The sequence below is a fragment of the Oncorhynchus keta genome, unplaced genomic scaffold (genome assembly GCF_023373465.1).
Source record: "Oncorhynchus keta strain PuntledgeMale-10-30-2019 unplaced genomic scaffold, Oket_V2 Un_scaffold_16977_pilon_pilon, whole genome shotgun sequence".
In the NCBI taxonomy this organism is placed as follows: Eukaryota; Metazoa; Chordata; class Actinopteri; order Salmoniformes; family Salmonidae; genus Oncorhynchus; species Oncorhynchus keta.
In genome coordinates, this window is record NW_026290814.1 from 82,501 (window position 1) to 108,541 (window position 26,041).

General features: G+C 50.1%; 1 protein-coding gene across 1 annotated transcript in view; it reads right to left on the reverse strand.

Annotated features, from left to right (window-relative positions):
- The window catches only part of LOC127927651 (protein sidekick-2-like), a gene marked incomplete at its 5' end in the record, with an annotated part of 38,580 nt that extends 13,642 nt beyond the window's left edge, over nt 1–24,938 (reverse strand). The window contains 6 exons of the mRNA XM_052514262.1: nt 15,704–15,848; nt 19,218–19,358; nt 19,622–19,786; nt 20,010–20,135; nt 21,787–21,948; nt 24,801–24,938. Coding sequence (XP_052370222.1) covers nt 15,704–15,848; nt 19,218–19,358; nt 19,622–19,786; nt 20,010–20,135; nt 21,787–21,948; nt 24,801–24,938 — 877 coding nt within the window. The remainder of the gene's footprint in view (nt 1–15,703; nt 15,849–19,217; nt 19,359–19,621; nt 19,787–20,009; nt 20,136–21,786; nt 21,949–24,800) is intronic.
- Nucleotides 24,939–26,041: the final 1,103 nt, after the last annotated feature.

Genomic DNA, 26,041 nt, shown 5'->3' on the forward strand with positions numbered 1-26,041 from the left:
GTGAGGTTGGCAGCACAGCCCACTGAACACGAGGGTCACTGTCAACCATGAGTCACTTTGGTTGGTGTCCTGAATATAAAACATTCAGTGACCAATCTCAGTCACATAGACTACAGAATGTCTTCTACACTATTCCAGCTTGCTGCTCATAGAACTCCAAGTTCTCCCTTTCCATGAAGTTGATTGGCTCGGACTATTGGCTGTTTTCCATAATGTGTTGTTGTTTGTTTCCTCAGTGCAGTCTCTTAGTCAGTCAGCCAGTCAGTCAGTCAGCTCGCTAGCCAGCCAGTCAGTGCAGTCAGTCTCTCTGCCAGCCTGTCAGTCTCTCTACCAGTATGTCTCTCTGCCAGTCAGTCTCTCTGCCAGTCAGTCAGTCAATCTGTCAGTCAGTCAGTCAGTCAGTCAGTCAGTCAGTCAGTCAGTCAGTCAGTCTTTATGCCAGTCAGTCAGCCAGTCAGTCTTGAGGACAGCCTACAAAGTCTATAGTAGGAACTCAAGCAGCCAAGACCAGCCTCCCTCCAGTTCCTCATTGACATTCTATGGGCGTGTCAAGTTACACTTTATATAAGAGGTCAACACAACGCTGCTGCCTTAACATTCAACAGGCTTCCTTCTGCTTGTGTTCTGTTGAGTGTCAAGTTACACTGGGCCTATCAGAGCTGGGGTAGACAACCTGTGATATGGTTCTACTGGGCCTATCAGAGCTGGGGTAGACAACCTGTGATATGGTTCTACTGGGCCTATCAGAGCTGGGGTAAACAACCTGTGATATGGTTCTACTGGGCCTATCAGAGCTGGGGTAGACAACCTGTGATATGGTTCTACTGGGCCTATCAGAGCTGGGGTAAACAACCTGTGATATGGTTCTACTGGGCCTATCAGAGCTGGGGTAGACAACCTGTGGTATGGTTCTACTGGGCCTATCAGAGCTGGGGTAAACAACCTGTGATATGGTTCTACTGGGCCTATCAGAGCTGGGGTAAACAACCTGTGGTATGGTTCTACTGGGCCTATCAGAGCTGGGGTAAACAACCTGTGGTATGGTTCTACTGGGCCTATCAGAGCTGGGGTAAACAACCTGTGGTATGGTTCTACTGGGCCTATCAGAGCTGGGGTAAACAACCTGTGGTATGGTTCTACTGGGCCTATCAGAGCTGGGGTAAACAACCTGTGGTATGGTTCTACTGGGCCTATCAGAGCTGGGGTAAACAACCTGTGGTATGGTTCTACTGGGCCTATCAGAGCTGGGGTAAACAACCTGTGGTATGGTTCTACTGGGCCTATCAGAGCTGGGGTAAACAACCTGTGGTATGGTTCTACTGGGCCTATCAGAGCTGGGGTAAACAACCTGTGGTATGGTTCTACTGGGCCTATCAGAGCTGGGGTAAACAACCTGTGGTATGGTTCTACTGGGCCTATCAGAGCTGGGGTAAACAACCTGTGGTATGGTTCTACTGGGCCTATCAGAGCTGGGGTAAACAACCTGTGGTATGGTTCTACTGGGCCTATCAGAGCTGGGGTAAACAACCTGTGATATGGTTCTACTGGGCCTATCAGAGCTGGGGTAAACAACCTGTGATATGGTTCTACTGGGCCTATCAGAGCTGGGGTAAACAACCTGTGGTATGGTTCTACTGGGCCTATCAGAGCTGGGGTAAACAACCTGTGGTATGGTTCTACTGGGCCTATCAGAGCTGGGGTAAACAACCTGTGGTATGGTTCTACTGGGCCTATCAGAGCTGGGGTAAACAACCTGTGGTATGGTTCTACTGGGCCTATCAGAGCTGGGGTAAACAACCTGTGGTATGGTTCTACTGGGCCTATCAGAGCTATGGGGTAAACAACCTGTGGTATGGTTCTACTGGGCCTATCAGAGCTGGGTAAACAACCTGTGGTATGGTTCTACTGGGCCTATCAGAGCTGGGGTAAACAACCTGTGGTATGGTTCTACTGGGCCTATCAGAGCTGGGGTAAAAAACCTGTGGTATGGTTCTACTGGGCCTATCAGAGCTGGGGTAAACAACCTGTGGTATGGTTCTACTGGGCCTATCAGAGCTGGGGTAAACAACCTGTGGTATGGTTCTACTGGGCCTATCAGAGCTGGGATAAACAACCTGTGGTATGGTTCTACTGGGCCTATCAGAGCTGGGGTAAACAACCTGTGGTATGGTTCTACTGGGCCTATCAGAGCTGGGGTAAACAACCTGTGGTATGGTTCTACTGGGCCTATCAGAGCTGGGGTAAACAACCTGTGGTATGGTTCTACTGGGCCTATCAGAGCTGGGATAAACAACCTGTGGTATGGTTCTACTGGGCCTATCAGAGCTGGGGTAAACAACCTGTGGTATGGTTCTACTGGGCCTATCAGAGCTGGGGTAAACAACCTGTGGTATGGTTCTACTGGGCCTATCAGAGCTGGGGTAAACAACCTGTGGTATGGTTCTACTGGGCCTATCAGAGCTGGGGTAAACAACCTGTGGTATGGTTCTACTGGGCCTATCAGAGCTGGGGTAAACAACCTGTGGTATGGTTCTACTGGGCCTATCAGAGCTGGGGTAAACAACCTGTGGTATGGTTCTACTGGGCCTATCAGAGCTGGGATAAACAACCTGTGGTATGGTTCTACTGGGCCTATCAGAGCAGGGGTAAACAACCTGTGGTATGGTTCTACTGGGCCTATCAGAGCTGGGGTAAAGAACCTGTGGTATGGTTCTACTGGGCCTATCAGAGCTGGGGTAAACAACCTGTGGTATGGTTCTACTGGGCCTATCAGAGCTGGGGTAAACAACCTGTGATATGGTTCTACTGGGCCTATCAGAGCTGGGGTAAACAACCTGTGGTATGGTTCTACTGGGCCTATCAGAGCTGGGGTAAACAACCTGTGGTATGGTTCTACTGGGCCTATCAGAGCTGGGGTAAACAACCTGTGGTATGGTTCTACTGGGCCTATCAGAGCTGGGGTAAACAACCTGTGGTATGGTTCTACTGGGCCTATCAGAGCTGGGGTAAACAACCTGTGGTATGGTTCTACTGGGCCTATCAGAGCTGGGGTAAACAACCTGTGGTATGGTTCTACTGGGCCTATCAGAGCTGGGGTAAACAACCTGTGGTATGGTTCTACTGGGCCTATCAGAGCTGGGGTAAACAACCTGTGGTATGGTTCTACTGGGCCTATCAGAGCTGGGGTAAACAACCTGTGGTATGGTTCTACTGGGCCTATCGGAGCTGGGTAAACAACCTGTGGTATGGTTCTACTGGGCCTATCAGAGCTGGGGTAAACAACCTGTGGTATGGTTCTACTGGGCCTATCAGAGCTGGGGTAAACAACCTGTGGTATGGTTCTACTGGGCCTATCAGAGCTGGGGTAAACAACCTGTGGTATGGTTCTACTGGGCCTATCAGAGCTGGGGTTGGTTGGTCATGTGTTGCGGCGCGAAGCTAACGGACCTCGTGGTGGTACAGATATTAGGATAAAGTGTTCGGTTCAGTGTCCGATTCCTCCAGGGCAGGGGAAACCGATTCCTCCAGGGCAACCAGAGAGAGCCCGTGTCTCAAATGGCACCCTGTTCCATGTGGGCCCTGGTCAAAAGAAGGGCACTATATAGGGAATAGAGTGTTATTTGGGACGTAGACAGGGTGGTTCTGCAGTGCACCCATTTTGGAGGAATGTGTTAGGTCAGGTGGGGGGGCTGGTCCCTCCCTGACTGAGGAGGCCCGGGACGGGGATCAAAGGAACCAGCGCTGCATCCTGCCTCCCTTCTCTCTGAAGTGCTCCAGTCGGGTGCAGCTTCGTTAACGACCGGCTGCACTGAGAGGGAGAGGGTGGGGTGAGGGTGGAGGATGGTATGGAAGGAGGTAGAGGAGAGGGAGAGGGTGGGGTGAGGGTGGAGGATGGGATGGAAGGAGGTAGAGGAGAGGGAGAGGGTGGGGTGGAAGGAGGTAGAGGAGAGGGAGAGGGTGGGGTGAGGGTGGAGGGTGGAGGGTGGGATGGAAGGAGGTAGAGGAGAGGGAGAGGGTTTGGTGAGATTGGAGGATGGGATGGAAGGAGGTAGAGGAGAGGGAGAGGGTGGGGTGGAAGGAGGTAGAGGAGAGGGAGAGGGTGGGGTGAGGGTGGAGGATGGAGGGTGGGATGGAAGGAGGTAGAGGAGAGGGAGAGGGTGGGGTGAGGGTGGAGGATGGGATGGAAGGAGGTAGAGGAGAGGGAGAGGGTGGGGTGAGGGTGGAGGGTGGGGTGAGGGTGGAGGGTGGGATGGAAGGAGGTAGATGAGAGGGAGAGGGTGGGGTGAGGGTGGAGGATGGGATGGAAGGAGCTAGAGGAGAGGGAGAGGGTGGGGTGGAAGGAGGTAGAGGAGAGGGTGGGGTGAGGGTGGAGGATGGAGGGTGGGATGGAAGGAGGTAGAGGAGAGGGAGAGGGTGGGGTGAGGGTGGAGGATGGGATGGAAGGAGGTAGAGGAGAGGGAGAGGGTGGGGTGAGGGTGGAGGGTGGGATGGAAGGAGGTAGATGAGAGGGAGAGGGTTTGGTGAGGGTGGAGGATGGGATGGAAGGAGCTAGAGGAGAGGGAGAGGGTGGGGTGGAAGGAGGTAGAGGAGAGGGAGAGGGTGGGGTGAGGGTGGAGGGTGGGATGGAAGGAGGTAGAGGAGAGGGAGAGGGTTTGGTGGGGTGGAGGATGGGTGGAGGGCTGGGATGGAAGGAGGTAGAGGAGAGGGAGAGGGTTTGGTGGGGTGGAGGGTGGGATGGAAGGATAGAGGAGAGGGAGAGGGTGGGGTGGGGTGGAGGGTGGGATGGGATAGAGGAGAGGATGGGATGGAAGGAGATAGAGGAGAGGGAGAGGGTTGAGGGTGGAGGTAGGAGGGTGGAAGGATAGGGGAGGGTTTGGTGAGGGTGGAGGAAGGATGGGATAGAGGAGAGGGAGAGGGTGGGGTGAGGGTGGAGGATAGGATGGGATGGAAGGAGGTAGAGGAGAGGGAGTGGGTTTGGTGAGGTTGGAGGATGGGATGGAAGGAGGTAGAGGAGAGGGTGGGGTGGAAGGAGGTAGAGGAGAGGGAGAGGGTGGGGTGAGGGTGGAGGATGGGATGGAAGGAGGTAGAGGAGAGGGTGGGGTGGAAGGAGGTAGAGGAGAGGGAGAGGGTGGGGTGAGGGTGGAGGGTGGGATGGAAGGAGGAAGAGGAGAGGGAGAGAGGAGTAGAAGTGATGGGGGAAGGCGGGAGGGGAGGAATTAGGAAATGGGTAGGGGGTAGTCATCAATTATTTAAACTCTCTTTCCTATCGCCTCTGAATTTTAAGTAGCTCCTTCATCACAACTTCCCTCCTCATGTCCTCCTCATTAGCTCAAATCCTTTTGTTGCCTTACCTCTTTCATAGACCACTCTGTTATCTAAGTGTCTTCCAAACACCTTAGACAATCTCAATGATTTACCCATTTCATGTGGCCTATGTAAAGGTCCCCTTGTAACCTGGTACGTGAAAGATGGCACTGAGACAGAGCCGTCGTCTGTTTGATGTGGTTGAAATGGCTCTGCGGGACAAGCCGTGTCAGTCCCACCTCTTTTCACCTTATTGCACCAGGTTTAAATGGCTCTGCGGGACAAGCCGTGTCAGTCCCACCTCTTTTCACCTTACTGCACCAGGTTTAAATGGCTCTGCGGGACAAGCCGTGTCAGTCCCACCTCTTTTCACCTTATTGCACCAGGTTTAAATGGCTCTGCGGGACAAGCCGTGTCAGTCCCACCTCTTTTCACCTTACTGCACCAGGTTTAAATGGCTCTGCGGGACAAGCCGTGTCAGTCCCACCTCTTTTCACCTTATTGCACCAGGTTTAAATGGCTCTGCGGGACAAGCCGTGTCAGTCCCACCTCTTTTCACCTTACTGCACCAGGTTTAAATGGCTCTGCGGGACAAGCCGTGTCAGTCCCACCTCTTTTCACCTTACTGCACCAGGTTTAAATGGCTCTGCGGGACAAGCCGTGTCAGTCCCACCTCTTTTCACCTTATTGCACCAGGTTTAAATGGCTCTGCGGGACAAGCCGTGTCAGTCCCACCTCTTTTCACCTTACTGCACCAGGTTTAAATGGCTCTGCGGGACAAGCCGTGTCAGTCCCACCTCTTTTCACCTTATTGCACCAGGTTTAAATGGCTCTGCGGGACAAGCCGTGTCAGTCCCACCTCTTTTCACCTTACTGCACCAGGTTTAAATGGCTCTGCGGGACAAGCCGTGTCAGTCCCACCTCTTTTCACCTTACTGCACCAGGTTTAAATGGCTCTGCGGGACAAGCCGTGTCAGTCCCACCTCTTTTCACCTTACTGCACCAGGTTTAAATGGCTCTGCGGGACAAGCCGTGTCAGTCCCACCTCTTTTCACCTTACTGCACCAGGTTTAAATGGCTCTGCGGGACAAGCCGTGTCAGTCCCACCTCTTTTCACCTTACTGCACCAGGTTTAAATGGCTCTGCGGGACAAGCCGTGTCAGTCCCACCTCTTTTCACCTTATTGCACCAGGTTTAAATGGCTCTGCGGGACAAGCCGTGTCAGTCCCACCTCTTTTCACCTTACTGCACCAGGTTTAAATGGCTCTGCGGGACAAGCCGTGTCAGTCCCACCTCTTTTCACCTTACTGCACCAGGTTTAAATGGCTCTAATCTCATATAAAGACAATGACTGGTTTCTGTACTTCATTAGTATTTTGTACAGATTGACCTCACAAACCCTTAAAACCCTCTTTGGTTTGAGCTGTTGTAGCATGTCTCCGACGTTAAACCACACATTTAAACTACCGATGTGAGGGAGCGAGAGAGACGGAAAGAGAAATGGACAGAGAGAAATAAAGAGATAAAGATAGATAGAGAGGGAGCGTGGTCTAGACCTTCAGAGATAAAGACTCTACAGAAAACATCTCAGTCCTCATCCAGCAAAACATCTCAGACCTCATCCTGTAAACATCTCAGACTCTCATCCTGTAAACATCTCAGACCTCATCCTTCAACAGAAGAGACTACAGTAAACATCTCAGACCTCATCCTGGCCTTCAGCAGAACAGACAACAGTAAACATCTCAGACCTCATCCTTCAGCAGAACAGACTACAGTAAACATCTCAGTCCTCATCCAGCAAAACATCTCAGACCTCATCCTGTAAACATCTCAGACTCTCATCCTGTAAACATCTCAGGCCTCATCCTTCAGCAGAACAGACTACAGTAAACATCTCAGGCCTCATCCTGGCCTTCAGCAGAACAGACTACAGTAAACATCTCAGACCCATCCTTCACAGAACCAGTAAACACACCTCATCTTCAGCAGAACAGACAACAGTACACATCTCAGACCTCATCCTTCAGCAGAACAGACTACAGTAAACATCTCAGTCCTCATCCAGTAAACATCTCAGACCTCATCCTGGCCTTCAGCAGAACAGACTACAGTAAACATCTCAGACCTCATCCTGGCCTTCAGCAGAACAGACTACAGTAAACATCTCAGACCTCATCCAGACCTCATCCAGTAAACATCTCAGACCTCATCCTGGCCTTCAACAGAACAGACTACAGTAAACATCTCAGTCCTCATCCTGGCCTTCAGCAGAACAGACTACAGTAAACATCTCAGACCTCATCCAGTAAACATCTCAGACCTCATCCTGGCCTTCAGCAGAACAGACTACAGTAAACATCTCAGACCTCATCCTTCCAGTAAACATCTCAGACCTCATCCTTCAGAACAGACTACAGTAAACACAGTCCTCAACAGAACAGTAAACATCTCAGACCTCATCCTTCAGCAGAACAGACAACAGTAAACATCTCAGACCTCATCCTGGCCTTCAACAAAACAGACTACAGTAAACATCTCAGACCTCATCGGCCTTCAGCAGAACAGATTACAGTAAACATCTCAGACCTCATCCTGGCCTTCAACAGAACAGCCTACAGTAAACATCTCAGACCTCATCCTTCAACATAACAGACTACAGTAAACATCTCAGACCTCATCCTTCAGCAGAACAGCCTACAGTAAACATCTCAGTCCTCATCCAGTAAACATCTCAGACCTCATCCTGGCCTTCAACAGAACAGACTACAGTAAACATCTCAGACCTCATCCTGGCCTTCAGCAGAACAGACTACAGTAAACATCTCAGACCTCATCCTTCAACAGAACAGACTACAGTAAAACACCTCATCCAGATCTCAGACCTCATCCTGGCCTTCAGAACAGAACAGTAAACATCTCAGACCTCATCCTGGCCTTCAGCAGAACAGACTCAGTAAACATCTCAGACCTCATCCTCAACAGAACAGATACAGTAAACATCTCAGACCTCATCCAGTAAACATCTCAGACCTCATCCTTCAACAGAACAGACTACAGTAAACATCTCAGACCTCATCCTGTAAACATCTCAGACCTCATCCTGGCCTTCAGCAGAACAGACTACAGTAAACATCTCAGACCTCATCCAGTAAACATCTCAGACCTCATCCTTCAACAGAACAGACTACAGTAAACATCTCAGACCTCATCCTGTAAACATCTCAGACCTCATCCTGGCCTTCAGCAGAACAGACTACAGTAAACATCTCAGACCTCATCCAGTAAACATCTCAGACCTCATCCTTCAGCAGAACAGACTACAGTAAACATCTCAGGCCTCATCCTTCAGCAGAACAGACTACAGTAAACATCTCAGGCCTCATCCTGGCCTTCAGCAGAACAGACTACAGTAAACATCTCAGACCTCATCCTGGCCTTCAGCAGAACAGACTACAGTAAACATCTCAGGCCTCATCCTGGCCTTCAGCAGAACAGACTACAGTAAACATCTCAGACCTCATCCAGTAAACATCTCAGACCTCATCCTGGCCTTCAACAGAACAGACTACAGTAAACATCTCAGACCTCATCCTGGCCTTCAGCAGAACAGACAACAGTAAACATCTCAGACCTCATCCTTCAGCAGAACAGACTACAGTAAACATCTCAGTCCTCATCCAGTAAACATCTCAGACCTCATCCTGGCCTTCAGCAGAACAGACTACAGTAAACATCTCAGACCTCATCCTGGCCTTCAGCAGAACAGACTACAGTAAACATCTCAGACCTCATCCAGACCTCATCCAGTAAACATCTCAGACCTCATCCTGGCCTTCAACAGAACAGACTACAGTAAACATCTCAGACCTCATCCTGGCCTTCAGCAGAACAGACTACAGTAAACATCTCAGACCTCATCCAGTAAACATCTCAGACCTCATCCTGGCCTTCAGCAGAACAGACTACAGTAAACATCTCAGACCTCATCCTTCAGCAGAACAGACTACAGTAAACATCTCAGACCTCATCCAGGCCTTCAGCAGAAGACTACAGTAAACATCTCAGTCCATCCTTCAACAGAACAGACTACAGTAAACATTAGACATCTCCTTCAGCAGAACAGACCAGTAAACATCTCAGACCTCATCCTTCAGCAGAACAGACTACAGTAAACTCTCAGGCCTCATCCTGGCCTTCAGCAGAACCTCTACAGTAAACATCACCAGACCTAATCCTGGCCTTCAGCAGAACAGACTACAGTAAACATCTCAGACCTAATCTGGCCTTCAACTCCAGACTACAGTAAACATCTCAGACCTCATCCTGGCCTTCACCAGAACAGACAACAGTAAACATCTCAGACCTCATCCTTCAGCAGAACAGACTACAGTAAACATCTCAGTCCTCATCCAGTCATATCAGACCTTATCCTGGCCTTCAGCAGAACAGACTACAGTAAACATCTCAGACCTCATCCTGGCCTTCAGCAGAACAGACCAGTAAACATCTCAGACCTCATCCTTCAACAGAACAGACTACAGTAAACATCTAAGACCTCATCCAGTAAACATCTCAGACCTCATCCTGGCCTTCAGCAGAACAGACTACAGTAAACATCTCAGACCTCATCCTGGCCTTCAGCAGAACAGACTACAGTAAACATCTCTCCTCATCCATCAACAGAACAGACCAGTAAACATCTCAGACCTCATCCAGTAAACATCTCAGACCTCATCTTCCCAGAACAGACTTAAACATCTCAGACCTCCTAAACTCAGACCTCATCCTGGCCTTCAGCAGAACAGACTACTAAACATCCAGACCTCATCCAGTAAACATCTCAGACCTCATCCTTCAGCAGAACAGACCTAAACATCTCAGGCCTCATCCTTCAGCAGAACAGACCAGTAAACATCTCAGGCCTCATCCTGGCCCAGCAGAACCAGTAAACATCTCAGACCTCATCCTGGCCTTCAGCAGAACAGACTACAGTAAACATCTCAGGCCTCATCCTGGCCTTCAGCAGAACAGACTACAGTAAACATCTCAGACCTCATCCAGTAAACATCTCAGACCTCATCCTTCAACAGAACCTACAGTAAACATCTCAGACCTCATCCCCTCAGCAGAACAGACAACAGTACACATCTCAGACCTCATCCTTCAGCAGAACCTACAGTAAACATCTCAGTCCTCATCCAGTAAACATCTCAGACCTCATCCTGGCCTTCAGCAGAACAGACTACAGTAAACATCTCAGACCTCATCCTGGCCTTCAGCAGAACAGACTACAGTAAACATCTCAGACCTCATCCTTCAACAGAACAGACTACAGTAAACATCTCAGACCTCATCCAGTAAACATCTCAGACCTCATCCTGGCCTTCAGCAGAACAGACTACAGTAAACATTTCAGACCTCATCCTGGCCTTCAGCAGAACAGACTACAGTAAACATCTCAGACCTCATCCAGTAAACATCTCAGACCTCATCCTGGCCTTCAGCAGAACAGATTACAGTAAACATCTCAGACCTCATCCTTCAGCAGAACAGACTACAGTAAACATCTCAGACCTCATCCAGGCCTTCAGCAGAAGACTACAGTAAACATCTCAGTCCATCCTTCAACAGAACAGACTACAGTAAACATCTCAGACATCATCCTTCAGCAGAACAGACAACAGTAAACATCTCAGACCTCATCCTTCAGCAGAACAGACTACAGTAAACATCTCAGGCCTCATCCTGGCCTTCAGCAGAACAGACTACAGTAAACATCTCAGACCTCATCCTGGCCTTCAGCAGAACAGACTACAGTAAACATCTCAGACCTCATCCTTCAACAGAACAGACTACAGTAAACATCTCAGACCTCATCCAGTAAACATCTCAGACCTCATCCTTCAGCAGAACAGACTACAGTAAACATCTCAGTCCTCATCCAGTAAACATCTCAGACCTCATCCTGGCCTTCAGCAGAACAGACTACAGTAAACATCTCAGACCTCATCCTGGCCTTCAGCAGAACAGACTACAGTAAACATCTCAGACCTCATCCTTCAACAGAACAGACTACAGTAAACATCTCAGACCTCATCCAGTAAACATCTCAGACCTCATCCTGGCCTTCAGCAGAACAGACTACAGTAAACATCTCAGACCTCATCCTGGCCTTCAGCAGAACAGACCAGTAAACATCTCAGACCTCATCCATCAACAGAACAGACTACAGTAAACATCTCAGACCTCATCCAGTAAACATCTCAGACCTCATCCTGGCCTTCAGCAGAACAGACTACAGTAAACATCTCAGACCTCATCCTGGCCTTCAGCAGAACAGACCAGTAAACATCTCAGACCTCATCCAGTAAACATCTCAGACCTCCTTCAACAGAACAGACTACAGTAAACATCTCAGACCTCATCCTGTAAACATCTCAGACCTCATCCATCCAGTAAACATCTCAGACCCATCCTTCAACAGAACAGACTAGTAAACATCTCAGACCTCATCCTGTAAACAAACCTCATCCTGGCCTTCAACAGAACAGACTACAGTAAACCTCAGATCCTGTAAACATCTCAGACCTCATCCTGGCCTTCAGCAGAACAGACTACAGTAAACATCTCAGACCTCATCCTGGCCTTCAACAGAACAGACTACAGTAAACATCTCAGTCCTCATCCAGTAAACATCTCAGACCTCATCCTGGCCTTCAGCAGAACAGACATTACGGTTGAGAAAATCAATGACCTAACAGATGTTTTTCTGCTTTACTTTATGTTCTTGATGACTGAGGGGCCCCAAGAAGGAAAGGGTCATTTTCCTCGACCTGCACTCCTGAAATAACTTTATAATATGTGAACAGGGAACACGGTTAGTTACCCCAGTCATTGGCCATGAAAAGCAACCCGCAGGCCCCGGCTCTATCTGTCTATTCATTGAGTTCAGACCTAATCAACAGAGAGTGGTCTTCCATGAGGATAATCTTTAAAGGGGTTTGTGTCCGTTGATCAGTCTGCCTTACCACCTCTCCTCCTCCTCTCTCCCCCTGCCTTACCTCCCTCGCCTCCTCCTCTCCCCCTGCCTTACCTCCCTCTCCTCCTCCTCTCCCCTGCCTTACCTCCCTCGCCTCCTCCTCTCCCCCTGCCTTACCTCCCCTCGCCTCCTCCTCTCCCCCTGCCTTACCTCCCTCTTCTCCTCCTTTCTCCCCCTACCTTAACTCCCTCTCCTCCTCCTCTCTCCCCTGCCTTACCTCCCTCTCCTCCTTCTCTCTCCCCCTGCCTTACCTCCCTCTCCTTCCTCCCTCTCCCCCTTCCTTACCTCCCTCTCCTCCTCCTCTCTCCCCCTGTTTTACCCCCCTCTCCTTCCTCCTCTCTCCCCTGTTTTACCTCCCTCTCCTTCCTCCTCTCTCCCCCTGCCTTACCTCCCCTCCTTCCTCCTCTCTACCCCTGCTTACCCCCTCTCCTTCCTCCCCTCCTCTCTCCCCCTGCCTTACCCCCCCTCTCCTTCCTCCTCTCTACCCCTGCATTACCCCCTCTCCTTCCTCCCCTCCTCTCTCCCCCTGCCTTACCCCCCCTCTCCTTCCTCCCCTCCTCTCCCCCTGCCTTACCCCCTCTACTTCCTCCTCTCTCCCAATGCCCCCCCCTCTCCTTCCTCCTCTCTCCCCCTGCCTTACCCCCTCTCCTTCCTCCCCTCCCTCTCTCCCCCTGCCTTACCCCCCTCCTTCCTCCCCTCCTCTCTCCCAATGCCTTACCCCGCTCTCCTTCCTCCTCTCTCCCCCTGCCTTACCCCCCCTCTCCTTCTTCCCCTCCTTCTCCCCCTGCCTTACCCCCCTCCTCCTTCCTCCCCTGCTCTCACCCTGCCTGACCCCCTCTCCTTCCTCCCCTCCTCTCTCCCCCTGACCCCCTCTCCTTCCTCCCCTCCTCTCTCCCCCTGCCTTACCCCCTCTCCTTCCTCCCCTCCTCTCTCCCCCTGTCTTACCCCCTCTCCTTCCTCCCCTCCTCTGAAGACCCCCTCTCCTTCCTTCCTCCCCTCCTCTCTCCCCTGAATACCCCCTAATCCTTCCTCCTAATCTCCCCCTGCCTTACCCCCCTCTCCTCAGCTCCACCCTTCTCTCCCCCTGCCTTACCCCCCCTCTCCTCCTCCTCTCCCCTGCCTTACCCCCTCTCCTTGACCCCTCCTGAATTAGAGCTCCTTTCCTCTCAGCCCTGACCCCTCAGAATCCTCCCCTCCTTCTCCCCCTCACCCCATCTCCTTCCTCCCCAGAATGAGAGCCTTAATCTCAGCCATCCCCTCAGAATGAGAGCTTTAATCTCAGCCATGACCCCCCAGCCTTACCCCCTCTCCTTTAATCTCTCCCATGACCCCTCAGAATGAGAGCTTTAATCTCAGCCATGACCCCTCAGAATGAGAGCCTTTTATCCTCAGCCATGACCCTCAGAATGAGAGCTTTAATCTCCCCCAGCCTTACCCCCTCTCATTCCTACCCCTCCCTCAGAATGAGAGCTTTTCCTCCCCCACCTGACTCCCTGCCTAGACTCCAATACATAAACCTCAGTCCTTCCACACAGATCAGAGAGAGAAAGCACAACAGAACAGAACCCATGATGGAGCAGATGCTGAATGTATAATTGGTTCATCAGACTGTAACAGCTAATAATAGCTGTTACAGCTAATCCATCACTCCATCCATCCTGTGGTTGTTATTGTCTGAAGATAAAGAGGCATGTTTCAACTGCAGTTGATCTCCTGAATAATCATCTTCCTAATCAATAAGTATGCACTGAGCATGTGAGCTTTAATCTCAGCCATGACCTCTCAGAATGAGAGCTTTAATCTCAGCCATGAACTCTCAGAATGAGAGCTATAATCTCAGCCATGAACCCTCAGAATGAGAGCTTTAATCTCAGCCATGACCCCTCAGAATGAGAGCTTTAATCTCAGCCATGACCCCTCAGAATGAGAGCTTTAATCTCAGCCATGACCCCTCAGAATGAGAGCTATTATCTCAGCCATGACCCCTCAGAATGAGAGCTTTAATCTCAGCCATGACCCCTCAGAATGAGAGCTTTAATCTCAGCCATGACCCTCAGAATGAGAGCTATTATCTCAGCCATGACCCTCAGAATGAGAGCTTTAATCTCAGCCATGACCCCTCAGAATGAGAGCTTTTATCTCAGCCATGACCCCTCAGAATGAGAGCTTTAATCTCAGCCATGACCCCTCAGAATGAGAGCTTTAATCTCAGCCATGACCCCTCAGAATGAGAGCTTTAATCTCAGCCATGAACTATCAGAATGAGAGCTTTAATCTCAGCCATGACCCCTCAGAATGAGAGCTTTAATCTCAGCCATGACCCCTCAGAATGAGAGCTTTAATCTCAGCCATGAACTATCAGAATGAGAGCTTTAATCTCAGCCATGACCCCTCAGAATGAGAGCTTTTATCTCAGCCATGACCCTCAGAATGAGAGCTTTAATCTCAGCCATGAACTATCGGAATGAGAGCTTTAATCTCAGCCATGAACTCTCAGAATGAGAGCTTTAATCTCATGAAACATGAACTTTATCAGAATAGATGGCTTTAATCTCAGCCATGAACATCAGAATAGATGGTTTAATCTCAGCCATGACCCCTCAGAATGAGAGCTTTATCTCAGCCATGACCCCTCAGAATAGAGGTTTATCTCAGTGAAACATGACCCCTCAGAATAGAGCTTTTATCTGAAGTCATGACCCCCCTCAGAATAGATGGTTTATTGTGAAACATGACCCTCAGAATAGATGGTTTACTGTTGGAAACATGAACATCAGAATAGATGGATCAAATCTGTCGTTTGTCCCTGAACAAGGAGGTAACCCACTGTTCCATCAGAATAGATGGTTTACTGGGAAACATGACTTGCCTCAGAATAGATGGTTTACTGTGAAACATGACCCTCAGAATAGATGGTTTACTGTGAAACATGACCATCAGAATAGATGGTTTACTGTGAAACATGACCCTCAGAATAGATGGTTTACTGTGAAACATGACCCTCAGAATAGATGGTTTACTGTGAAACATGACCCTCAGAATAGATGGTTTACTGTGAAACATGACCATCAGAATAGATGGTTTACTGTGAAACATGACCCTCAGAATAGATGGTTTACTGTGAAACATGAGCATCAGAATAGATGGTTTACTGTGAAACATGACCCTCAGAATAGATGGTTTACTGTGAAACATGACCCTCAGAATAGATGGTTTACTGTGAAACATGAGCATCAGAATAGATGTCATGCAGAAATCGTGTGTGTGCGTGCGTGCGTGCGTGTGTGTGTGTGTGTGTGTGTGTGTGTGTGTGTGTGTGTGTGTGTGTGTGTGTGTGTGTGTGTGTGTGTTACTGACCGTGTGTAGATGCCGTTCTTGCGGCAGAAGGAGTTCTTGACTGACAGGCGTCTGTTGTTGAGTTCCAGGGCGGGGAAACGGCCCTCGTCCAGCCTGACCATCTCCCCATGGGACAGGGGCAGGGAGGTGCTGTTACTGTGGCTCCCTAGGTGGGGGTAAGAGGACACTGGGAGAAGGTTAGTCCATTGTAGGGGCAGGGCACACACACAAGCTAAATGCCTTCTATGCTCGCTTCGAGGAAAGCAACACTGAACCATGCATGGGAGCAAACGCTGTTCCAGACGACTGTGTGATCACGCTCTCAATAGGCGATGTGAGTAAGACCTTTAAACCAGACGGATTACCAGGACACGTACTCAGAGCATCCGCTGACCAACTGGCAAGTATCTTCACTGACATTGTCCACCTCTCCCTGACCCAGTCTATAATACATACATGTTAACAGCAGACCACCACAGTCCCTGTGCCCAGAAGGCCTAGATGACCATCGCTCCAGATCACTCACATCGGTAGCGCTGCAATGTGTTTTGAAAGGCTGGTCATGGCTCACATCAACACCATCAATGATTTAGCACTAACGTTAATCAGCAGTCTCACTATAAAACCTTTAGTGTTAGAGACTCTACTGAGGTGCCAGGCCCTGATCCAACAGAACCATGTTTTGACTGACCCACAGACCCAAATATATACCCTCATATACAGTATAAATCAATCAAATCAAATATATTTATAAAGCCCTTCTAACATCAGCTGATGTCACAAAGTGCTGTACAGATACCCAGCCTAAAACCCCAAACAGCAAGCAATGCAGGTGTAGAAGCACGGTGGCTAGGAAAAACTCCCTAGAAAGGCAGAAACCTAGGAAGAAACCTAGAGAGGAACCAGGCTATGAGGGGTGGCCAGTCCTCTTCTGGCTGTGCCGGGTGGAGATTATAACAGAACATGGCCAAGATGTTCAAATGTTCATAGATGACCAGCAGGGTCAAATAATAATAATCCCAGTGGTTGTCGAGGGTGCAACAGGTCAGGGTTCCGTAGCCGCAGGCAGAACAGTTGAGGTGTAGAGGCAGGTTTTAGGGGGCAGTGACCTCTGCTCTCTCTTCCTCCTGGCTGGTTAGTGTGACTCATCATGCTGGTGCCTGGTCCTGGTGGTGAGTTTGGACCACAGTAAAACAAACAACTTGTCAGTGGTACAAAACGTCTGTGTTGCCAGGGGTGGCTGGGGGGTGGCTGGGGGGTAGCTGGGGGTACAGGCTCTAAAAGGGGCTCTTTGTGTCCCAGACAAACACGGTCCTTGTCTCTCCTGGACCAGCCAAAGCCCTGTTGACTGACCCCTGACCCCTACAGGACCCCTGGACACTGTGGGACCACTCTCAACACCACACTGAACACTAACGGGGCGTTAAAAGGTAATGATGTGAGATCCCAGCAGGCTTGACCCCTCTTGGGGGGTCCTTCCTAGCTCTCCTGTTTCTCCTGTTTCTCATCCTCTCTGTGTCTGGCTGGGGGTAGCTCTGGCTGGGGGTGGCTGGGGGCTGGTTGGGGGTGGCTGGGGGTAGCTGGGGGTCCCTGGGGGTGGCTGTTGGGGGTCCTCTCTGGGGGTGGCTCATCCTCTCTGTCTCTAGCTTGGCTGGGGGTGGCTGGGGGTGGCTGGGGGTGGCTGGGGGTCCTGGGGGTGGCTGGGGGGTGGTGGGGGTAGCTGGGGGGTGGCTGGGGGTAGCTGGGGGTGGCTGGGGGTGGTGGGGGTAGCTCATGGCTCTCTGGGGGTGGCTTACAGGCTCTAAAAGGGGCTCTTTGTGTCCCAGACAAACACGGTCCTTGTCTCTCCTGGACCAGCCAAAGCCCTGTTGACTGACCCCTGACCCCTACAGGACCCCTGGACACTGTGGGACCACTCTCAACACCACACTGAACACTAACGGGGCGTTAAAAGGTAATGATGTGAGATCCCAGCAGGCTTGACCCCTCTTCCACTCCTTCCTCTCTCCTGTTTCTCCTGTTTCTCATCCTCTCTGTCTCTACTTCCCTTCCTCTCTCCTGTTTCTCATCCTCTCTGTCTCTACTTCCCTTCCTCTCTCCTGTTTCTCATCCTCTCTGTCTCTACTTCCCTTCCTCTCTCCTGTTTCTCTCCACCTCTCTTTCTCTCCATCCCTGTGAGTTCTAACAAGTCGTTATCGAGTGATTATTTGACTGGATTTGGCCATCGTTGCTCCCACAAATAAATACAGAGGAGGAGCAGTGGCAGTCAACCCGTGATGCCAGAGTCCAACGGTGATGTAACCTGGGATGACTCAGCAGAGTGTCAGTCTGGCACTGTGGGGTCAGGGACAGAAGTCACACACAGTGTACTGACTGAATAACTATTGGCTTAAACATCACAACAAACCCTGGACACTCACACTGGCAGATCGATACCCATTCTTTCTAAACAGGGGACAATAATGACCTCTCGTCTCTCATTCTCCTGTCTACCTGTGCTTATGTAAGGCACTTTATGGCAACTGTTACTGTTAAATGGGCTAGAACTGAATTTGATAGTGTTTTTAGCTTGGTCTTATATTACAATGGTCATGCAGTATTTTTACAATTGTATAAATAGTTTTCAGATGTTCCAATCACAACTGATGACTCTGGGCTATTCTCCTTACTGGCCAGCTTCTCAGACACAGATTAAAACGAGTCCTGGACTGAAAAGATAGATCAATGGTGCATCTCTATCAAAACAGTTTTTGTTGTTGTCCAGGAAACCACCCCTCAATAGTATCAATAACTTGGGAATGGAATGTTGGGAATTGAATATTGGGAATGGAATATTAGGAATGGAATGTTGGGAATGGAATGTTGGGAATGGAATATTAGGAATGGAATGTTGGGAATGGAATGTTGGGAATGGAATATTAGGAATGGAATGTTGGGAATGGAATGTTGGGAATGGAATGTTGGGAATGGAATGTTGGGAATGGAATATTAGGAATGGAATGTTGGGAATGGAATGTTGGGAATGGGGAATGGAATGTTGGGAATGGAATGTTGGGAATGGAATATTAGGAATGGAATGTTGGGAATGGAATGTTGGGAATGGAATGGAATGGAATTTGGGAATGGAATGTTGGGAATGGGGAAATGTTGGAATGGAATGTTGGGAATATTAGGAAGGAATGGAATATTAGGAATGGAATGTTGGGAATGGAATATTAGGAATGGAATGTTGGGAATGGAATATTTGGAATGGAATGTTGGGAATGGAATGTTGGGAATGGAATATTGGGAATGGAATGTTGGGAATGGAATATTGGGAATGGAATGTTGGGAATGGAATATTGGGAATGGAATATTAGGAATGGAATGTTGGGAATGGAATGTTGGGAATGGAATATTAGGAATGGAATGTTGGGAATGGAAGTTGTTGGGAATGGAATATTAGGAATGGAATGTTGGGAAAGGAACAAAGAGTTGAAAGAAACACGAATCAGAGAGGACAGTTATATATGGAGCAGTTCTCTGTGTTGTCTACCTGAGTCAGCCTTCTTGGTGTACTTCTTACTCTGGCCCCTGATGATGAGGATGAAGACGAGGAGGAGGATGAAGATTAGGCCCACCAGAGCGATGACCACCAGGAACCACCACTCTTCATAGAAGGGAGAGACTTTCTGGGCTGGAGATGAGAGTCACAAGAGAGCTAGATAACAGATATCTGTACCAAGAGGAAGAATAAGTCACTAACTAAACCTATACTGTATGGGCTGGCTTCCCGGACCTAGATGAAGACAAGTACAGAGTTAAAATGTAAGTCAAATAGAAATTCCACTGGTTAAAATAGTTTTAGTCCTGGAATAGGCTCAATCAGGTCTGGGAAAGGCATCCATATGTATGTTGTAATATTCAGACATGTATTATAACTGAACAAGCATAACTAACCAGAGATAGAGGGTGAAGGAGCACTGGGGGAGCCATAGCCGTAGTCGTTGACCCCAATGACCCGGAAGTCATAAGTAACCCCTTCTCTCAGCATGTCCAGGTTCAGTGTGTATGATGTCACTTCCTTTGGAATGTCTTTGATGAGGATATCCCACAGTCCTTCATCTAGAGGGGAGCAGGAAATACAGAGTGTTTGATTGAGCCTGCCTGGAGTACCAGATGGGTGGGTTTTGCACTTTCACACTATTTCACTGGTTCCATTGGTTCCATTGGTTCCACTGGTTCCACTGGAGCCACTGGTTCCATTGGTTCCATTGGTTCCATTTGTTCAGTTGCACCAGGCAAGCCTACAGTCTAATATCTAATATCTAATATCCCTTGGACTCACCAGAGGGCCTGGCCTCAATGACGTAGCGTGTAATGGGAGCTCGGCCTGGGTCTCCACTGGTCCAGTGTAGGGTGAGGGCCGTGCCGTACCGGGAGATAAAGGGTTCACCTGGAGGGCCTGGGGCTCCTGGAGGGGAGGGGTGGGGAGAGGAGGGGAGAGGATGGGAGGGGGGAGGATGGGAGAGGATGGGAGGGAGGGGAGGGGAGGGGAGGAGAGGAGGAGGGAGAGGAAGGGTGGAGTGGGGGAGAGGAGGGGATGGGTAGGGAGAGGAGAGAGGAGGGAAGGGGAAGGGGAGAGGAGGGGGAGGGGGGGGGTGGGAGGGGGGGAGAGGAGAGGGAGGAGAGGAGGGGGGAGGAGGGGAGGATGGGAGGGAGGAGGAAGGGGAGAGGAGGGGTGGGTGGGGAGAGGAGAGGAGAGGAGAGGAGGGGAGGGAGAGGAGAGAGTGGAGAGGAGAGGGTAGGGGATCTTGGGTAGGGAGAGGAGAGGAGGGAAGGGGAGAGGAGGGGTGGAGTGGGGAGAGGAGAGGAGGGGAGATGAGGGGAACAGGACAGATATGTACATTCTGTAATACGACAAACAGAGCACTGACAAAGCCAGCAGTAGGGAGAAAACCTTTTAAAACTTTTTTAAACAGGGAGGTACAGCTGATCTTGTCCAATAAGAACACAGACCCTCATTTTCTGTTGCAAAACATCTCGCTACAGTGTTCCCTACTGAACACGACCTATGACCAGCCAGGCAACCTTCTCCTGGTCCGGTAGTGATGTTAGCTGGACCAGAGATACTGTGTTACCTACCTTCTCCTGGTCCGGTAGTGATGTTAGCTGGACCAGAGATACTGTGTTACATACCTTCTCCTGGTCCAGTAGTGATGTTAGCTGGACCAGAGATACTGTGTTACATACCTTCTCCTGGTCCGGTAGTGATGTTAGCTGGACCAGAGATACTGTGTTACATACCTTCTCCTGGTAGCTGGACCAGAGATACTGTGTTACATACCTTCTCCTGGTCCAGTAGTGATGTTAGCTGGACCAGAGATACTGTGTTACATACCTTCTCCTGGTCCGGTAGTGATGTTAGCTGGACCAGAGATACTGTGTTACATACCTTCTCCTGGTCCGGTAGTGATGTTAGCTGGACCAGAGATACTGTGTTACATACCTTCTCCTGGTCCGGTAGTGATGTTAGCTGGACCAGAGATACTGTGTTACATACCTTCTCCTGGTCCGGTAGTGATGTTAGCTGGACCAGAGATACTGTGTTACATACCTTCTCCTGGTCCAGTAGTGATGTTAGCTGGACCAGAGATACTGTGTTACATACCTTCTCCTGGTCCAGTAGTGATGTTAGCTGGACCAGAGATACTGTGTTACATACCTTCTCCTGGTTAGCTGGACCAGAGATACTGTGTTACATACCTTCTCCTGGTCCAGTAGCTGGACCAGAGATACTGTGTTACATACCTTCTCCTGTAGTGAGCGGGACCAGAGATACTGTGTTACATACCTTCTCCTGGTAGCTGGACCAGAGATACTGTGTTACATACCTTCTCCTGGTCCAGTAGTGATGTTAGCTGGACCAGAGATACTGTGTTACATACCTTCTCCTGGTAGATGGGACCAGAGATACTGTGTTACATACCTTCTCCTGATGTAGCTGGACCAGAGATACTGTGTTACCTACCTTCTCCTGGTCCAGTAGTGATGTTAGCTGGACCAGAGATACTGTGTTACATACCTTCTCCTGGTAGCTGGACCAGAGATACTGTGTTTCATACCTTCTCCTGGACCAGTAGTGATGTTAGCCTCCACCTCCGGCCCGTAGGTGAGGGTCTTGGCCCGGATCCTGAAGTTATAGGTCACCCCGTCAGCCAGGTCCTTAATCTTCATCCACAGGGGGGTGCTGCCCTTCACGTCCACTGTGACTATCTTACTAACACCTGGAGTGGAGTAGAGAGGAGACGGAGAGGAGTCAGTATAGAGATACAGGCTGGAGATACTGGAGGCTAGAAGCTACACCACCTCCCTACTGACAGTTCATGGTAGCACCTTTCCACCTCCCTACTGACAGTTCATGGTAGCATCTTTCCACCTCCCTACTGACAGTTCATGGTAGCACCTTTCCACCTCCCTACTGACAGTTCATGGTAGCACCTTTCCACCTCCCTACTGACAGTTCATGGTAGCATCTTTCCACCTCCCTACTGACAGTTCATGGTAGCATCTTTCCACCTCCCTACTGACAGTTCATGGTAGCATCTTTCCACCTCCCTACTGTTCACAGTTCATGTTAGCACCTTTCCACCTCCCTACTGACAGTTCATGGTAGCATCTTTCCACCTCCCTACTGACAGTTCATGGTAGCACCTTTCCACCTCCCTACTGACAGTTCATGGTAGCATCTTTCCACCTCCCTACCTGACAGTTCATGGTAGCACCTTTCCACCTCCCTACTGACAGTTCATGGTAGCACCTTTCCACCTCCCTACTGACAGTTCATGGTAGCATCTTTCCACCTTCCCTACTGACAGTTCATGGTAGCATCTTTCCACCTCCCTACTGACAGTTCATGGTAGCACCTTTCCACCTCCCTACTGACAGTTCATGGTATGGTAGCAGTTCATGGTACCTTTCCACCTCCCTACTGACAGTTCATGGTAGCACCTTTCCACCTCCCTACTGACAGTTCATGGTAGCACCTTTCCACCTCCCTACTGACAGTTCATGGTAGCATCTTTCCACCTCCCTACTGACAGTTCATGGTAGCATCTTTCCACCTCCCTACTGACAGTTCATCTAGCACTTTCCACCTCCTACTGACAGTTCATGGTAGGCATCTTTCCACCTCCCTACTGACAGTTCATGGTAGCACCTTTCCACCTCCCTACTGACAGTTCATGGTAGCAGCTTTCCACCTCCCTACTGACAGTTCATGGTAGCATCTTTCCACCTCCCTACTGACAGTTCATGGTAGCACCTTTCCACCTCCCTACTGACAGTTCATGGTAGCACCTTTCCACCTCCCTACTGACAGTTCATGGTAGCACCTTTCCACCTCCCTACTGACAGTTCATGGTAGCACCTTTCCACCTCCCTACTGACAGTTCATGGTAGCATCTTTCCACCTCCCTACTGACAGTTCATGGTAGCACCTTTCCACCTCCCTACTGACAGTTCATGGTAGCATCTTTCCACCTCCCTACTGACAGTTCATGGTAGCATCTTTCCACCTCCCTACTGACAGTTCATGGTAGCATCTTTCCACCTCCCTACTGACAGTTCATGGTAGCATCTTTCCACCTCCCTACTGACAGTTCATGGTAGCACCTTTCCACCTCCCTACTGACAGTTCATGGTAGCATCTTTCCACCTCCCTACTGACAGTTCATGGTAGCATCTTTCCACCTCCCTACTGACAGTTCATGGTAGCATCTTTCCACCTCCCTACTGACAGTTCATGGTAGCACCTTTCCACCTCCCTACTGACAGTTCATGGTAGCACCTTTCCACCTCCCTACTGACAGTTCATGGTAGCACCTTTCTTTCCACCTCCACCTACTGACAGTTCATGGTAGCTCCTTTCCACCTCCCTACTGACAGTTCATGGTAGCATCTTTCCACCTCCCTACTGACAGTTCATGGTAGCATCTTTCCACCTCCCTACTGACAGTTCATGGTAGCACCTTTCCACCTCCCTACTGACAGTTCATGGTAGCTCCTTTCCACCTCCCTACTGACAGTTCATGGTAGCACCTTTCTACCTCCCTACTGACAGTTCATGGTAGCATCTTTCCACCTCCCTACTGACAGTTCATGGTAGCATCTTTCCACCTCCCTACTGACAGTTCATGGTAGCATCTTTCCACCTCCCTACTGACAGTTCATGGTAGCATCTTTCCACCTCCCTACTGACAGTTCATGGTAGCATCTTTCCACCTCCCTACTGACAGTTCATGGTAGCATCTTTCCACCTCCCTACTGACAGTTCATGGTAGCATCTTTCCACCTCCCTGACAGTTCATGGTATATAAGCATGAGTGTCCCCTCCAGATAAACAGACGTATCACTGCACCCCTCCAGATAGAGAGACATGTTCCTCCACCATCCCAGACCCTGCTGTGCCTCTTTCCCTCCCACATGGCTGACTGCTCTAGGGGCCAGATAGAAGCCATTAGTGGCCAACAGGCCAGGGACCACAGATGTTCTCTACCTCCCATTCCCAAACCCCCACCCCTGTCTGTTCCTAATTACTACGGAATCTGGAGACCCGACCACACATACCAGCTATTAGCTGGGTTTTCTCTCAACAGGAGAGAGAGGAGGTTGTAAACAAGCTGCCTGCATGTGGCCCCAGGGCCGGCCTAGAACTACCCAGCTGTAACAGATTAGGACACCAATCTAAGACCATGGCGGCGGTGATGCTAGCCTATGACTGTAAATCATCCCACGGACTGATAGTAAACTATCTAGCTATCTGGGTAGTTTAAAGGCCTAACAAAGTAACTAACAGCCTTCCAGCCTTCCAGGCTCCAGAGGTTCTCACCGTCCATGGGTGTGTGAGTGTGAGTGTGTGTGTGTGTGCCTGTTTGTCTGTGTGTGCATGTTTGCGTGCATGTGTGTGTGTGTGTGTGTGTATGTGTGTGTGTGCATAAGTTCATGTGTGTGTGTGTTTTCTTACTATCAACACTGTGTGTGTGTGTGTGTCTCACCATCCATAAGACTGTGTGTGTGCGCGTGTGTTCATGTGTGTGTGTGTTTTCTCACTATCAACACGCGTGTGTGTGTGTCTCACCGTCAACAGGTGTGCAGGGCTCGTAGACCAGGCGGTAGCCCTCGATGATGCCGTTGGCCTGGCCTGGCTCTCCCCACGACATGTTGACTGACGTGGTGGTCAGCTCACTGAAGTGGAGGAAGCTGGGTCTGCTGGGGGCTGGAGAGGAGGAGGAGGGAGGGGGGAGGGAAGGAGGAGGGGAGGGGAAGAGGGAAGGGAAGGGAGGGAGAGGAGGAGAGAGGGGGAGAAAATAGGGAGAGGCCATGGAGGAGGGAAAGGAGGGAGAGGAGAGAGGAGAGGGAGAGGGGGGAGAGGAGAGAGAGGGAAGGAGAGAGGGGGGAGAGAGAGAGGAGAGGGAGAGGAGAGGGAGAGGAGAGGGAAGGAGAGAGGGGGGAGAGAGAGGGAGGAGAGGGAAGGAGAGAGGGGGAGAGAGAGGGAGGAGAGAGGAGGAGGAGGGAGGGGGGAGAGGGAGAGGGAGAGGGAAGGAGGGAGAGGGAGGAGAGGGAAGGAGAGGGAAGGAGAGGGAGGGAGGAGAGAGAGCCATGGTTAGGGAAGGACACCTAGGCTGGCGCACCAGGTCCTAGGTCACATGACAACTCCCTCCATCCGGGATATGCTGTTGTACAAATCAAACACACTACTGAAAGCCTTATCTGGAAAGCCACTATGTGATTGAGTTTAGTCCATATCCTGGCAGTCTGCTTCATTCATCAAAGTCATTATACTGAAGCAATACTAGTATTATTCTTGGGGACTGGGACAGATACAATCATCCATTCATCCCCTGACCTTCTGGAAGTCATGTGAGAATTCTGCATTAAATTGCCAAGGCTTGGCTTGGCTCCTGTCCCAGTTACCCTGCAGAGCAGAGAGGAGCGAGGAGACAGAGTATTCTGTGGTCTTTCTGTTTTAGCTCCAGAGCCCTGCAGAGCAGAGAGGAGCGGGGAGCCAGAATATTCTGTGGTCTCCTCAGTACTTCATCCCCTCTGCCTCTCTCTGCAATGTCACAGTCCTTCAAGAGGCCGGGTGACAAGCTTGGCTGCGGGAAACACCAGAGGAATTCATTCTGTAAACTGATTCCCCTCTAGAACCCACAGAGGAGGTTTTAGTGTGTTTGTCTGCAGGGGGGTGACTGACTGAACACAGGCCTCTTTGTGTGTGTCAGTAGTGTGGCAGGACGTGGGTCAGAACAACCCATTCCACATGTGTCCCCATCACTCTACAGTACCGGGGTTGAATGGCGAGGACACGGTAACTGAGAT